A 13,691-nucleotide genomic window follows, 5' to 3' on the forward strand; every position below is an offset into this window, starting at 1 on the left:
TCAAGTTCATGGTTCATAGCATCTATCAATTCAGGATGATCTTTGGCTTTTTTGTAGGAAATAAGTTTGTAATAAGAAAAAATTTAGACAAACTTTATATTGAGAAAAAAAATCATATGAAACAAATCTATCTGGAGGTTTAGATTCCCAAATGGCTCTCCTAAGGTTACTAGAATCTTGTTACTCGAGGCTAGAATATTTGTCTAAAGCACTAGGCTGAATCTTGACACCTCATATTCTATAATGAAGGAGATTATGTTCATTACTATCTAAATTATGGCTCTCATTAGTAGAAATATGAATAATAGGTTCTTCATCTTGATAACCAAAACTAAAAGAATTTTTATTAAGAAGTAACTCAAATAAGAAAGAATAGTCTTTCATTTACTCAGGCACATTTTGATCAAAAGGACATTCTTTTTTCATAAAGGTAACATTTTTGGGTCTATCATTTTTTATGTCATAACATCTAAATCATTTTTAGGTCTCACCATACCCAAGAAAAATACAAGGAATGACTCTAAGAGATAACTTATCATTTTTGTTAGAAAGAACAAAGCATGAACAACCAAAAGTTTTAATCTAGCATAATCAGCAAGAAGTTTGTAAAGTTTCTTGAAAAGAGTAATATTTTGAAGTTTTACCAAAGGAATTCGATTTATGAGGTAAACAACGGTAAGTGCGGCTTTGGCCCAAAATATTTTTAGAAATAAGGTCCTGGTCTTTCTTTTGGCTAAATCATTTTATAGGGGGTATAAGGGAAAGATCTTTGGTGAATAATGCCATTAGTTTTTAAATATTTTATAAAATCATTTGACATAAACTCTCTCCTTGAATCAGAGCAAAAAATAATAATATTGGGTTGAAATAAATTTTTAATTAAGTTATGAAAGGATTTGAAGGTCTTTAAAACTTCATTTTTATGCCTAAGAAAATGAATCCATGTAAATAATGAATAATCATCAATGAATATCGCATAATAAGCAAGGCCACCTTTAGATGTAACAGGAGCCCAACCCCATACATCCAAATGAATTAATTCAAGTGGTTTAAAAGAAAAAAAGTTCTCTCTTGAAAAGAATATCCTTCATTTTGCCAAGAATACAATCAATTCAATCAGTTTTTTTATTACAAATTTTCTCAAGTGAGATACATTGGATAATTTAGAAATGGTAGAATGTCCTAGTCTTTTATGCCACAAAATAATATCCAAATTTTGTATATTGAGACCAAAATGTGTTTTTGGTAGAATCAACTGCTCAATGTAGTAGAGATCCCTTTCCATATGACCTTCCCCAATCTGCATCCCAGACTGGGAATCCTGTATTACGCATTGATTGGATGAGAAAGAGATCTTATAGTTATGGTCGACAATTTTAGAAGCAGAAAGAAGATTTCAATTAAGTTTTGAGATAAATCTAATTTTTAGAATAAATTTTTTTATTTTTTAAAAAAAAATTCAATGCTTTTTATTTCAAGAGAAGAGCCATCCGCAGTAAAAAATACTAAATCCGCTTAAAATATTTTTTAATTCGAAAAGTAAAGAAATATTAAGGGTTATATGAAAAGAAGCACCATAGTTTATGAGCCAAGGTATTTTGCCTAGGGGAGAAGATGAGGAAACATAAACACTCGTAGTATAAGATGTTGAATCTTTGAGAAGTGGTTGTAAAGCCTCCACTAGTTGAGACACAATCATGACTCTAATGGATTTGAGGTCTCCATTGGTTTCATTTTAGTCTTCTTGTGATAAATCTACACTCGTCATTCTTCGTTCATCTCTTTCTTTGAATTCAGGACAATAAGGCTTTATGTGTCTCGGTTTGCCACAATTGTGGCAAATAATATTTTTTCTTCCTTCATCACTATGTGGCCTCCTGTAGTTGGATTTGTTAAAATGAGGAGGCCTATAAGAGTAAGTGTTGGCTTCAGGTCTTGAGACTGCCAACACATTTTCCTTGGCTTCTTTTGGCTTAAACATATTTTTCATGATGTTCAACCTTGTTTCTTGTATACATACTTCATCTAAACCCTCATGTAAAGGTTGAGAATCTCTCATGTTGTGGTGAGTGATGTTGACTTATACTTGCTTGAATTTGAGTCTAAGGCCTTTCATAAATTAGAAAAAATGTTCTTCCAAAATTTGCTCATTTCTACAATGAGCATCATCGAAAGTATCCCAAATAGGTTCAAAACTTGGCCATTTGGTCTCATAGTTTCTTTAGGGAGCTATAATATTCACTTACATTTTTTGTCATTTTATTTGCAATTATGGATCTTGTTGTGAATCTCCCACTTGTGATCACCATCTTTTTTGGTGTAAGTTTGTTTGATAAACACCCAAGCTAGGTATGTTCTCTCAAATAGAATGTTTTCATATTGCTCGATACTCATACTTCCCATAAAGAGGAAAAACACTTTGGCATGACCTACTTCCCATGCTTTTTACTTTTTCTAGTATTCAAGAAGTGCCTTGTCTTTTTTAAGGCCTTTAAAAAAAATTCTGTAAGCTCACCACCTTCAATAATAATTTTGGTAAGAGATGGTTGAGGTTCCAGAGTGAAACCATCAACCAAATGCCATAGTTCCTTTTCCACTAGTATTTTTTTTATCGATATGCCCTATACGTTGTAGTTGGTCCCATCAAATTTGATGAAAACAATGATTACAACTTCTTTCTTGACCATAGAGGTAAGAAGAAATAGCTAGAAAGGAGGATACAAAGGTAGAGAGAAAAGAGAGATGAAGAAAATGGAGAATGTTGTTGGCACGCTTCCTAAGGAAACAAATCGAGTCTCCTTCATCTTTAAGGTTCCACTCCAAACTCTTTCAATGCAACTTTCTATGATAAAGCCTCAGCGCTCTGATACCATGTAATGAAATACCCAATACACAAGTAAAAGCCTCTTATGGGCAAAGACAATGCACATGAACAAGGACCATTTATGGGTAAATACAAAACTCAATCACAAATGCCTTTTATGGAGAAGAACAATACATAAAAAATATAAGAATTTATTGGGTAATTGTTTGAGAACAAGCATACAACAAGAAGGGGATTACTCCCCTTTATATAGAGAAGAAAGTTCATATAGAGCTCTTGAGAACCACCCCAACAACTATAAATATAGTTGTTGGGACCTTGGGAACCACCTCAACAACTATATTTATAGTTGTTGCGGTTGTCCCAGCAACTCTAATGGCTAAGGACCATTATGTCATTAGCTAGAAATAAAAAGACAAACAAAAAATAAAAAGGAAAAAATAAAAATGCTAAAGTGACCCTATAGTTACAACCCATTACACAAAGTGAAGTGACAACAATACCCCTAATGGGTATTACCTATTACAAGCATAAGAAAAATACACACACACACACACACACACACACACACACACATATATATATATATATATATAAACAATATTATATACCTATATATGTACAATTTAACAGTTATGTCACAAAACTAGTTTTGGGCAAAATTGGTTTTAGGTGAAGTTTTAGTTTGCAATTGGCTAAGGGGCTGATTTCAATGACTTACATAGGCTTGGCTAAGTGGGTGAGGGTATGCTACATTGTTGGTTCAGCTGAGGAAGGTCAGGGTTTCATGAGTTGGGTTTAGAAAGGTCGAGACTGTTGTAGGTTTAGAGTTGATTGCACCAAACCAAGTGGAGACTAGGCAGTAGCTTGGTCCAATGAGTAAATCAGAAACACTAAAGATCTAAACACCCTCATGTCAGAAGGGATTAGCCCTTAGAGAGAGTGACAAGTCAGGGGGTAGGGACTCATGGAGAGAGAGAGAGAGAGTAATTCCAAATTCTTATTTACATGATCTTTCAAGTATGTAACAAGGCCCCTATATATAGTATAGCAAGGTTGTTAAATGCGATGAGGCGAAGCGAGGCATTGAGCATGTTATGACACGAGGCGTAAGCCTCGAGGCATTGAAGCGTAAGCTTCATGATCAAAATAATAAAATATATAATATTAAAGAGGACACCGATTTTTCATTTTTAATTAATAAAACTTATTTTTGATATTTGATAGATAAACTTACATTTTTAGTGAAACACTATTAAAAGGCATCAAAATCATATTAAATATTAAAGTAATGTTTTAAATTTTGAGCTTATGAAGCCGAACTGTTTATCTAATCGGATCCGTTTGCAATTTTGAAATTCTCCCACTTTTGTAAATTTAATTTTTGGATAAGCACACGCAAAGACTTCATAAATTCATATTTAATATTCAGAAACTAAATGATGGAACTGATTCTGATTAAATTTAAAATTCTCATGTAAATGCAAATCAGATTCTACAATTTCTGAAATAAACAGATGAAGGCACATGAACAACACCGAAACAAGTTTGTGTTCGAAATCTGTTTCACAAGAAAAAGATATTGGAAAGTACAATCCTATTTAATGCAGAATATGAAAAATATTTATAAACAAACATTGTGATAAATGCATCAACAACTCGCAGGATACTAGACACTTTCAGTGAAATAACCTTCATTAAACCGTCATGGTGCAGGCGGGTGCGCTCATTAAAATGTCGCACGTGACCCAACTACAAAAAAAAACTTCATTAAGCCACATTCTGAACTAACCTTACGCTTCAGGTATTGAGGGTGTGCCTCAGTACCTTGAGCGTGTGCCTCGCCTCTGAGGCGTACGCTTCAGGTACTGAGGCATACGCCTCTCACAACACTGTAGTATAGGGAGGAGCACCTAATGATTTACAGAGAATTTAAACAAAAATTTAAATAAATCCTAATTCTAGTTCGAATCTTGAGAGCCTCAGGCTATCCTTAAATAAACCTTCTTCGACCATACCCAAAAATGGAGTCTTCACATAAAAAATAAGTCTCTCTTAAACTTTTATTTTCTTCTTTTAGAGACACTTAAGGCCCTTTACAGTGCTTCCTTGAGCTCTAATTGTGGTTTGGGCACCAAGGAGGTGGGTCCCACTGAGCTCTCTTGCTCTATTTCTGGAGGGGGCATCCCACAACTGGATCTCACTTATTCTTCGATGTTATACTAAGGTGGCTTGGGCCAATGGATTTGGATTTGCGTCTTTAACGATTGGATCCGCATCAAGTACTTGGGGTAATGGATTTGAGTCTTCATCAATTGGGTCCACATAATTCATGATTAGGCGTAGGCTAAATTTAGGCTCTCCACAAATATCCCAAACCATTAAGGGATCCTTTGTTCTTAGCTTGCTTCATAAATGAGGAAGGACATCTCCCTTGGTGGGTCCCACGAGCCACAAACTCTGGATTGAATGAAGTTCGAATCCAGGTCAACCTAACCCATTTCTTCAAAAATTAGGCCTGAATCTGGGATGAATACTTGAGAGGGGCTATTCAGTTGCCGTATGTCACTTCAAAATATTAGCTTACATATTTTTTCACCAAAGCTTTTTGTGCACCTTGATTCATTTTTTTTTCTTAACAAATTTATAGTGATCACATCGTAAGTTTGAGGGAGGATGTTAAATAGTCATATATATATATATATATATATATCTTTGGTAACCTTTGTATGCACTTTTGTGTTTTTGTATTGGATTTGTCTTTTGTATTGTCCTTTAGTGGACTTATATTTGTGCTTAAGCACATTCTTTCTTTAGGGATTGATAGTTTTTCTTTCTTTATTGCACTCTCATCATGTTTTTTCTAAAGTTGAGCTGCTCTTCCTAAGAGTTGGCATCTGTAGAAATAATTGGGAAATACTTTTGGTGATTTAGGTTGCCAACCTATTATTTCTTATTGATTGTACTTTTGGATCCATTGGATGCATGCCTAATTTTTATTTTATTAGGATTATTCTTTCTTTCTTTAGGGATTGATAGTGCAAATTAGCTTATCTGAACCGAGCTTTAAATTAGTAGAGTGTGACCATAGTGCACATAAGCACATGCCTAGGCTCATTCAGGTTGTCTGCCTATTATTTTGCCTCATCACCAGACTTTTGGAATGACATGAAACCCCCTCTGTAAAATGGTTACAATATTCATGAGACTTGGCATTGTTACTATAAGCCTTGTGTCATAATTAACACTCTTCAATTTTTTCTATACAAGAACTGCATAAAATTTGTATGCTTTTGACAACTTATATTCAAATGCTTCTGATTTTTTTATATACAATAAACTTATAACATAAATTCAACTATGAATTATTTTTTAGTTTATTAGATTCCAATAGACGCCTTTTTTAATGCATATTAATTGGGCTATACAATGGCCTTCATACTAGATATACAATTGAACATACCGGTATGTTGAGCCTACTTATGATTCTTGTGTTATTGTTTCTCGCTGCAATATTCCTATTCTTGTCATTGATTCCAGTAGTTTGAACTATGCTTCATACAATAATTTTTTAACCTTTTTAGTGCGCACTATGCTACACTAAATATTTTTCTGAATCTGCCACTCCAATTGTTTGAAACAGGAAAAACTCGATTCGCCTTCTTTTCCCAAGGCGGATATGTTAGATCAAGAGTGTGCTACCCAGGGTCGACTGGCGTCTTTGAGATTTGAGGCCTCCACCTAGGGCCTCCTATTTTGGAAAGGCCACCAAAATTTAGAGTTCAAATCAGATTAATAGAGATATTTAGGTAATTATGAAATAATTTATTAATTATCTAAATGCTATAATTTAGGCAATTTTAATAAGTTAATTATCTAAACCTAGTAATAAATTTTCTCAGTCCTTAAAATTTTAAACCGTTAAAGTAATAGTATAATTTTTTACCTAATTCATTAACTTTTTACAGCTGATTAAATTCATTAAATATTCTAACCTAACAAAAATCGGTAACCTAAAGTGCCTAAATTGAATCACCTCTCTCTAAATGATCAACATCCTTAAATAATTATCTAAAATCCACTTCAAGCATTTTTCTTTCTCTCTCAATGATCAACATCTCCAACTTGAATCTTGTAGGTAATTTTTTTATTTTTTATTTTTTTCTTGTTTTATGTTCATTGATATTATAGTATCATAGTAATTACTAATTAGTAAGTGTTTTTTTGCATCTTTCAAGTTTCAATATGATCACTCGCATGACTTTAATTGAATTATAATAACTTTGTTCTAAATACTAGTCCAATAATCTTTCTATAATATATTCTTCTCTATTTTTAGTTTTAGATGATTAATATTTAATAGTGTACAAAATTTTTGTTCATCAGTTCATGTATACAGAACATGAGGTGTTTTTTTTTATTTGATGCTCATGTTAAAATTAATTTTTTTTAATCTTATATGCTCCATGTCTAGGTTTACTAGGCCTCTCACGTGTGGTATGCATAACAATTGTTGGTTTCATTCTAAAAAATATATCAGGTTTTATTGTTTTTTATTTACATTTTTATTTTCTATCTTGTTATAATTATTATCTTCTAGAAAATTTGAATTTAGACATAAAAACCATGAAAATAAAAAATAAAAAATAAAAAATATAGTTGCTTCTCAAGAGGGTCCCTTTTGCCTGCATGGACGTGTCTGCCTGCAGTTGTCTTTGTTTCAAACAGAAGAAAGTCCTTATGGTCAAACCCCCGAAGAACATGGGATTACATCTTTTCCATACCAAAGAGAAGGAGCCCTATTGTGCTCTTTATAAGTTTGTTATTAATAAGAAAAATATAAATTACTTAAAATGATAATACTTTTACCCACAATGATAAAAATTTAGAAGATGTTAAAATGAAAGAAAGTGAGAAAATTATCAATAATTTAGAAGAACCAAGAATAATACCTGCAGAAATTCATGAAAATATAGAGGAAGAACATGAAAAAGTAAATGAGGAACTTCAAGAACATTTAGTAGGGGAACCATAAATAATATCTAATAATTCTATCAATATTTATAACCTAGGATATTGGCCAACAATAGATATAAAATTACAAGACTTATTAGTTGAAAGAGGCCCAATTAAAAAAAAATAAAAGAATTTTTTTTCTTGATAAAATCTCTAGACATTTTTCTATGTTCCATTATTACAGAGAATTACCAATGGAAAAAAACATGATAGAAAATGGTTAATTTATTCGAAAGATATTGATAAAGTGTTTTCTTTTTGTTGTAAGTTATTTACATTGAAACCTAATAGAATTCAATTAGCTAATAAAGTAAATATTGGAAGAATCTTAGTAGAATATTAAAAAGTCATTAAAAATCAAGTGAACATATTACTAACATGAATGCTTGGGTTGAGTTAGATAAAAAATTACTAGAAAAAAAGATAATTGACAAAAACAATCAAGACTCTTGTAAAACATTGAAAAAGTTTTGGTAAGGATTATTGCCGTTATTAAGACTCTTGTAAAACATAATCTAGCATTTAATGGATGTAATGAGAAGATATATCAAGAAAATAATCCCTAACTACTTAAGGTTCTACTTATCCATCTCCAACCTCTCTCTAACCTCTCAAGCTTCTCACCCAATCATTTTTTTTTGATATATCTTCTCATTATGTCCACGAAATGCTAGGTTAGTTTTTGCAAAAGTCTTAACAATGATAATAATTCTTTTCAATGTTCTTTTTTTTATTATTTTTTTCTTGAATACTTTTATCAATTGTCTTTTTTTATAATAATATTTTTTCTAACTCAACTCAAGAATTCATGTTAGTAATATGTTCAGTTGATGTTTTATGACTTTTTAATATTGTATTAAGGTTCTTCTAATCTTTACTTCCTTTATTAGCTAATTGAATTTTATTAGATTTCAATGTGAATAACTTACAACAAAAATAACACTTTATCAATATTTTTCAAATAAATTAATCATTTTCTTTCATGTTTTTCTCTATTTGGTAATTCTCGGTAATAATGGAACATAAAAAAATGTTTAGAGTTTTTATCAAGAATTTTTTTCTTTAATTGGACCTCTTTTAACTAATAAATCTCATAATTTTATATCTATTGTTGGCCAATGTCCTCGGTCATAAATATCGATATAATCATCAGTCATTATTTGTGGTTCCCCTTCTAAATGTTCTCGAAGCTTCTTATTTACTTTTTCATGTTCTTCCTTTATATTTTCATGAATTTCTTCAAGTATTATTCTTGGTTCTTCTAAATTATTGATAATTGTCTTACTTTCTTTCATTTCAACATCATCTAAATTTTTCTCATTGTGGGTAATGATATTATCATTTTAAATAATTTATATTTTTTCTATTAATAACAAACTTATCAAGAACACCTTTTTAAGAAATGACTAAATTTTTTATTCAAATTTTCTAGAAGCCAATAATTTTAACAAGATAAAAAATATAAATATAAATAAAAGAACAATAAAACCTGATAATTTCCTGAGAATGAATCCAACAGTTGTTAGGCAGATCACACATGCGAAAGACCTAGTAAACCTGGACATGAAAGACCAAGTAAACCTGGACATGAAGCACATAAGATTAAAAAAAATTATTTTTAACATGAACATCAAATTAAAAAAAAACTATGGTCCGTATGCACGAATTGGTGATAAAAAATTGTGTACACTATAATATTAATCATCTAAGAGTATATTGTAGGAAGATTATTGGAATAGGATTTAGGATGTGATTGTTATAATTCGATTGAAGGTCATGCGAGTAATCATATTAAAACTTGAAAGATGTAAAAAAAGCACATACTAATTAGTAATTACTATGATACTATAATATCAATGAACATAAAACAAAACAAAAAATACCTGCAAGATTTAAGTTGGAGATGATGATTGTTGAGAGAGAGATGCTTGAATCAAATTATGGATAATTATTTGGGGATGTTGATTGTTTATATATATATATATATATATATATATATATATATATATATATAGAGAGAGAGAGAGAGAGAGAGAGATGTTTTAGTTTAGACCCTTTAGATTATCGATTTTGGTTAGCTTAGAATATTTGATGAGTTTAATAAGCTGTAAAAAAATAAATGAATTAAGTAAAAAAATATTAATATTACTTTAACAGTTTTAAATTTTGAGGATTGAAAAAATTATTACTAAATTTAGATAATTAACTTATTAAAATTATAGTTTTTGGATAATTAATAAATTATAATTTAATAATTACTTAAATATCCCTATTAACCGCAATTAGACTTCAAATTTTGGAGGCCATCAGCATGTGCCATGCATCCATCCTATATGGACTCCAAAATTTGGAGGTCCCTCCAAAATAGGAGGCCCTAGGCATTGTGACAGGTGAGAGTTATTAATAGTAAACTCAAAATTACATGCAATAATTATATATCCTAAATCTTTTTAAGAGATTTTTATCATCATAACTAAAAGATCTCCTGTGTCAAAGGCATAAAATCATGATTACAAATTTTCCTGTTCAGCTTTGGCGATCTTATCTTCTCCTTGTATCCTTCTTTCAAGCTTTCTTAGGTCTTCGTTTTGGCATCATCGATGTTTTGAATGAGAACCACTCTTGTCAGATGGATCGTTCATGCAGGCAACAATTTAAAGCATGGACAATTGGGTGATCGTGAGTGGAGTGGTTGGATGGACGTATTGTCTTCAGTTAGAGTGGACAATCAAATTTACATAGAAAGCTCTTGGACAGATCTGATTGAAATCAGCAAGGTTGTTCTGGAGGGGCGTGAAAGGAGCGGCAGGATTCCTTCTGAGTTATTGAATTGCTTGTACAGATTTAGGCCAGTGAGATTGAGTCATGCTACTAAATCTGAGAATCAGCTAGCTTGTTGCTTAGATAGAATGTATCCTGCGATAAATGAGTCTCATTGGGAGTATAAACCTCTTGATTGTCACCCATCGAATCCTTCTTTGTAATTATGTTTGCTATTTTAATAACATGAAGGTTACTGCTTAACTTTAGTTTGCCTTACAAAAAAAAAGGTAAGATTTTAAATTTACCTAGGGAGTTTCACTTGTTTGGTTGTGTTGGGACGATGCAAGTTCAAAACCCAATGGTATGAGTTGTATAACTTATCGGGTCAACCTAACCCCAGATTTTTTTGTCAAAAAAAAAAGTGTGCTTAAAGTTATATATGCCACTTTTTACGGGTCAGTGGAATCTTTATGCCCAAAACTCTGATTCTAGTAGTCATTTATTCGGTACCTCCCAAAGAGCGGGAACTGCCATTCTAACCCTTGTCAGGGGATTCCATCCGCAAACTCAAAGTTATGGCTGACCGATATTGCCCATCATCATTTAGCTATTGCATTTATTTTTCTCGTTGCTGGTCATATGTATATACTCAGTAAATAAAAATAGATCTAAACTAGGCTTAACAGACATGCTGCTCATGCATGATTCACAATTTTAAAGTCCAAAAATCATAAAAAGTGGAATATTTCAAAAGTATTGGGTCTTTGGCAACCACCAGGTTTTAATCCTGTCATTAATGCCGTAGAAACATGTTTTATGCTTTTCAAGTTTTTATATTTTTTATTTAAGTTTTACATATACTCTTAATTTTTGTTTCCTAAAAAAAAAATCAATCACTGTGAAGTTTTCATTGCCAAGCTTCCCCAAGGATGACAGTTGTGACAATGGTTATCAACCCCCGTTTCTTTATCGGTCTAGCACATCTGGATTCAAGTATACTGCACGAGTTTTACATCGGATCCAAATTCAGCTCCGATCTAGCCGACTCATATCCGTATTTAAATTCGGATCTAACATGATCGGCCCAACATCTGACCCGTTTTTAATCAAATAAAATTTCAGAAATCCATTAGTTAGGTCTGCGGCCCGCTAAGGGGTTGGTGTCATCTGCATGACCCCCCCCCCCTCTCTCTCTCTCTTCACCACGCAAGGAGCGGAGAGCCGAATCAAAGATATCAACATTACGACAGGTTCAACAACCGTTGAAACCGACAAACAAGACAAAGAACACATAAGCCAAAAAATAGACACAAAATACAGATAAAATCTGAGGCGATCAGTCCGGATCCGGGGGAGGCCTTAGCGGCAAGTGGCATTGAAGATCCGGAAGGCATATGCGTAACGATGCGTATACATCCGCCAAAATATAATTTACTAACTTGTTGAAATTAACCAGGGTTTGCCTGAAAATAGCATTGTTGCGCGACATCCAAACGGCCCACCAGGAAGAGAGCAACCAAGTTCTCCAAATGATCTGCCAACTTTTACATCTACGAACTGGCTGGGGTCCCCACAAGAGGTCTACAACGAAAGACTCCTGGCGCACGGACACGACCGGTTTATTCCAGGTAACCTTAAAGATATCTTGAAAGACCTGACATTCCCAGAATAGGTGCAACGCAGATTCCTCGGCCCTCTCGCAGAAAACACATTTACTCACAATACAGAAACCTATAGACTTGAGGAAGCTATCCGTCTGCACCCGATCATGCAAAATAAGCCAAGCAAGGAAGCGCGCTCTCGGAGGAGGACCTTTGCCCCAGATAATTCTCATATGGAACCGATTCACACCTGTCAGAAGGAGAGAAAGGTAGGTATCTTTAGTGCGGACGGAGCCATTCGGGGTGATCGCTCTACAAAGGAATTGGCTCTGAGCGACATCGTCGCCCTCACCACCCCACACAGCAGACCAAGCTTGAATCCACGATCTCTGCAGATGCGAAATGGGCGACCTAATTGCGTGCTGACCCCCAAACAAAGACTCCACTGATCCATATTTAGCCTAAAGGTAATTCGCACAAGGGGACCCCGATTGATGTGCAAGCCAACTTTGCTTAACAACCAGAACAATACTTCTTAACCTAGAGTCTGAAATCCCCAAACCCCCTCTATTTTGCGGTAGCCTTATCGTTTCCCAACCCACAAGGTGACGTTTTTTATTGTTACCTTGCCCAGACCACAGAAACCTGGTCAATACTCTAGAGAGCTTCTTATTGATCCCCACAGGCATAAGAAACATAGACATAATAAATTCTGGCATCACATTTAAAACATGCTTGATAAGAGTAAGTCTGTCGGCAATCGAAAGGTAGGAGGCTTGCCAAGTCGAAATTTTAGTCTGAACCTTTTGAAGAGTGGCGTTCCAAGCAACTGATGGAATCCGTGATAGCTGAAGCGACAGACCAAGGTAGGAGAAAAACTTATCCGAAGTGGCACACTGAAAGATCTTCTGCCCAATGGCCTGCATATGCGGAGGAACATTGATCATGGAAATGCAACACTTATCATTGTATAGCGAGAGGCCCGACATCGATAGGAAGAAGAGGATGATGAGCCTGACTCTTAACATCTATTCGATGGATCCAACGCCGAAAACAATCATATCATCGGCATAAGTAAGAATATTGCTCTGGAACTCTTAAACTCCTAGTGGCTTAATAAAACCACACCCCACGGCCCTCTTGAGCAAGACTACAATGCCTTCAAAAACGATGTTAAAAAGCAGAGGGGACAAGGGGCATCCTTGCTGAATACCACGCCCAACCTTGAACTGCTTACCACAGGCTCCATTAATCTGAATTTGGGATTGTGCATTAGTGACCAACTCACGCACCCAGCTAGAGAAGCGCCGACCAAATCCAAAGTTTTCCAACATGTGAAAGAGGAAAGGCCAGTGCACCGAGTCATACGCTTTGTGGAAGTCAAGTTTAAGAGTAAAGAACGGCCTCCCGCTGGACTTCATAGAGTGAACCACCTCTATGGCCAAAATAAATGAATGTTGCAGCCATCTATGAAGAATGAAGGCAAA

At 33.8% G+C, this 13,691-nt stretch overlaps 1 protein-coding gene across 1 annotated transcript in view; it reads right to left on the reverse strand.

Moving 5' to 3' along the window:
- Positions 1–13,193, reverse strand: part of LOC149816948 (uncharacterized) — a 29,784-nt gene extending 16,591 nt beyond the window's left edge. The window contains exon 1 of the mRNA XM_089986989.1: positions 12,850–13,193. Within this exon, the coding sequence (XP_089843115.1) occupies positions 12,850–13,193 (344 nt within the window). The remainder of the gene's footprint in view (positions 1–12,849) is intronic.
- Between the last annotated feature and the right edge of the window lie 498 nt (positions 13,194–13,691).

The sequence above is a fragment of the Nuphar pumila genome, chromosome 14 (assembly GCF_984573655.1).
Source record: "Nuphar pumila chromosome 14, dmNupPumi1.hap1.1, whole genome shotgun sequence".
NCBI classification, from domain to species: domain Eukaryota; kingdom Viridiplantae; phylum Streptophyta; class Magnoliopsida; order Nymphaeales; family Nymphaeaceae; genus Nuphar; species Nuphar pumila.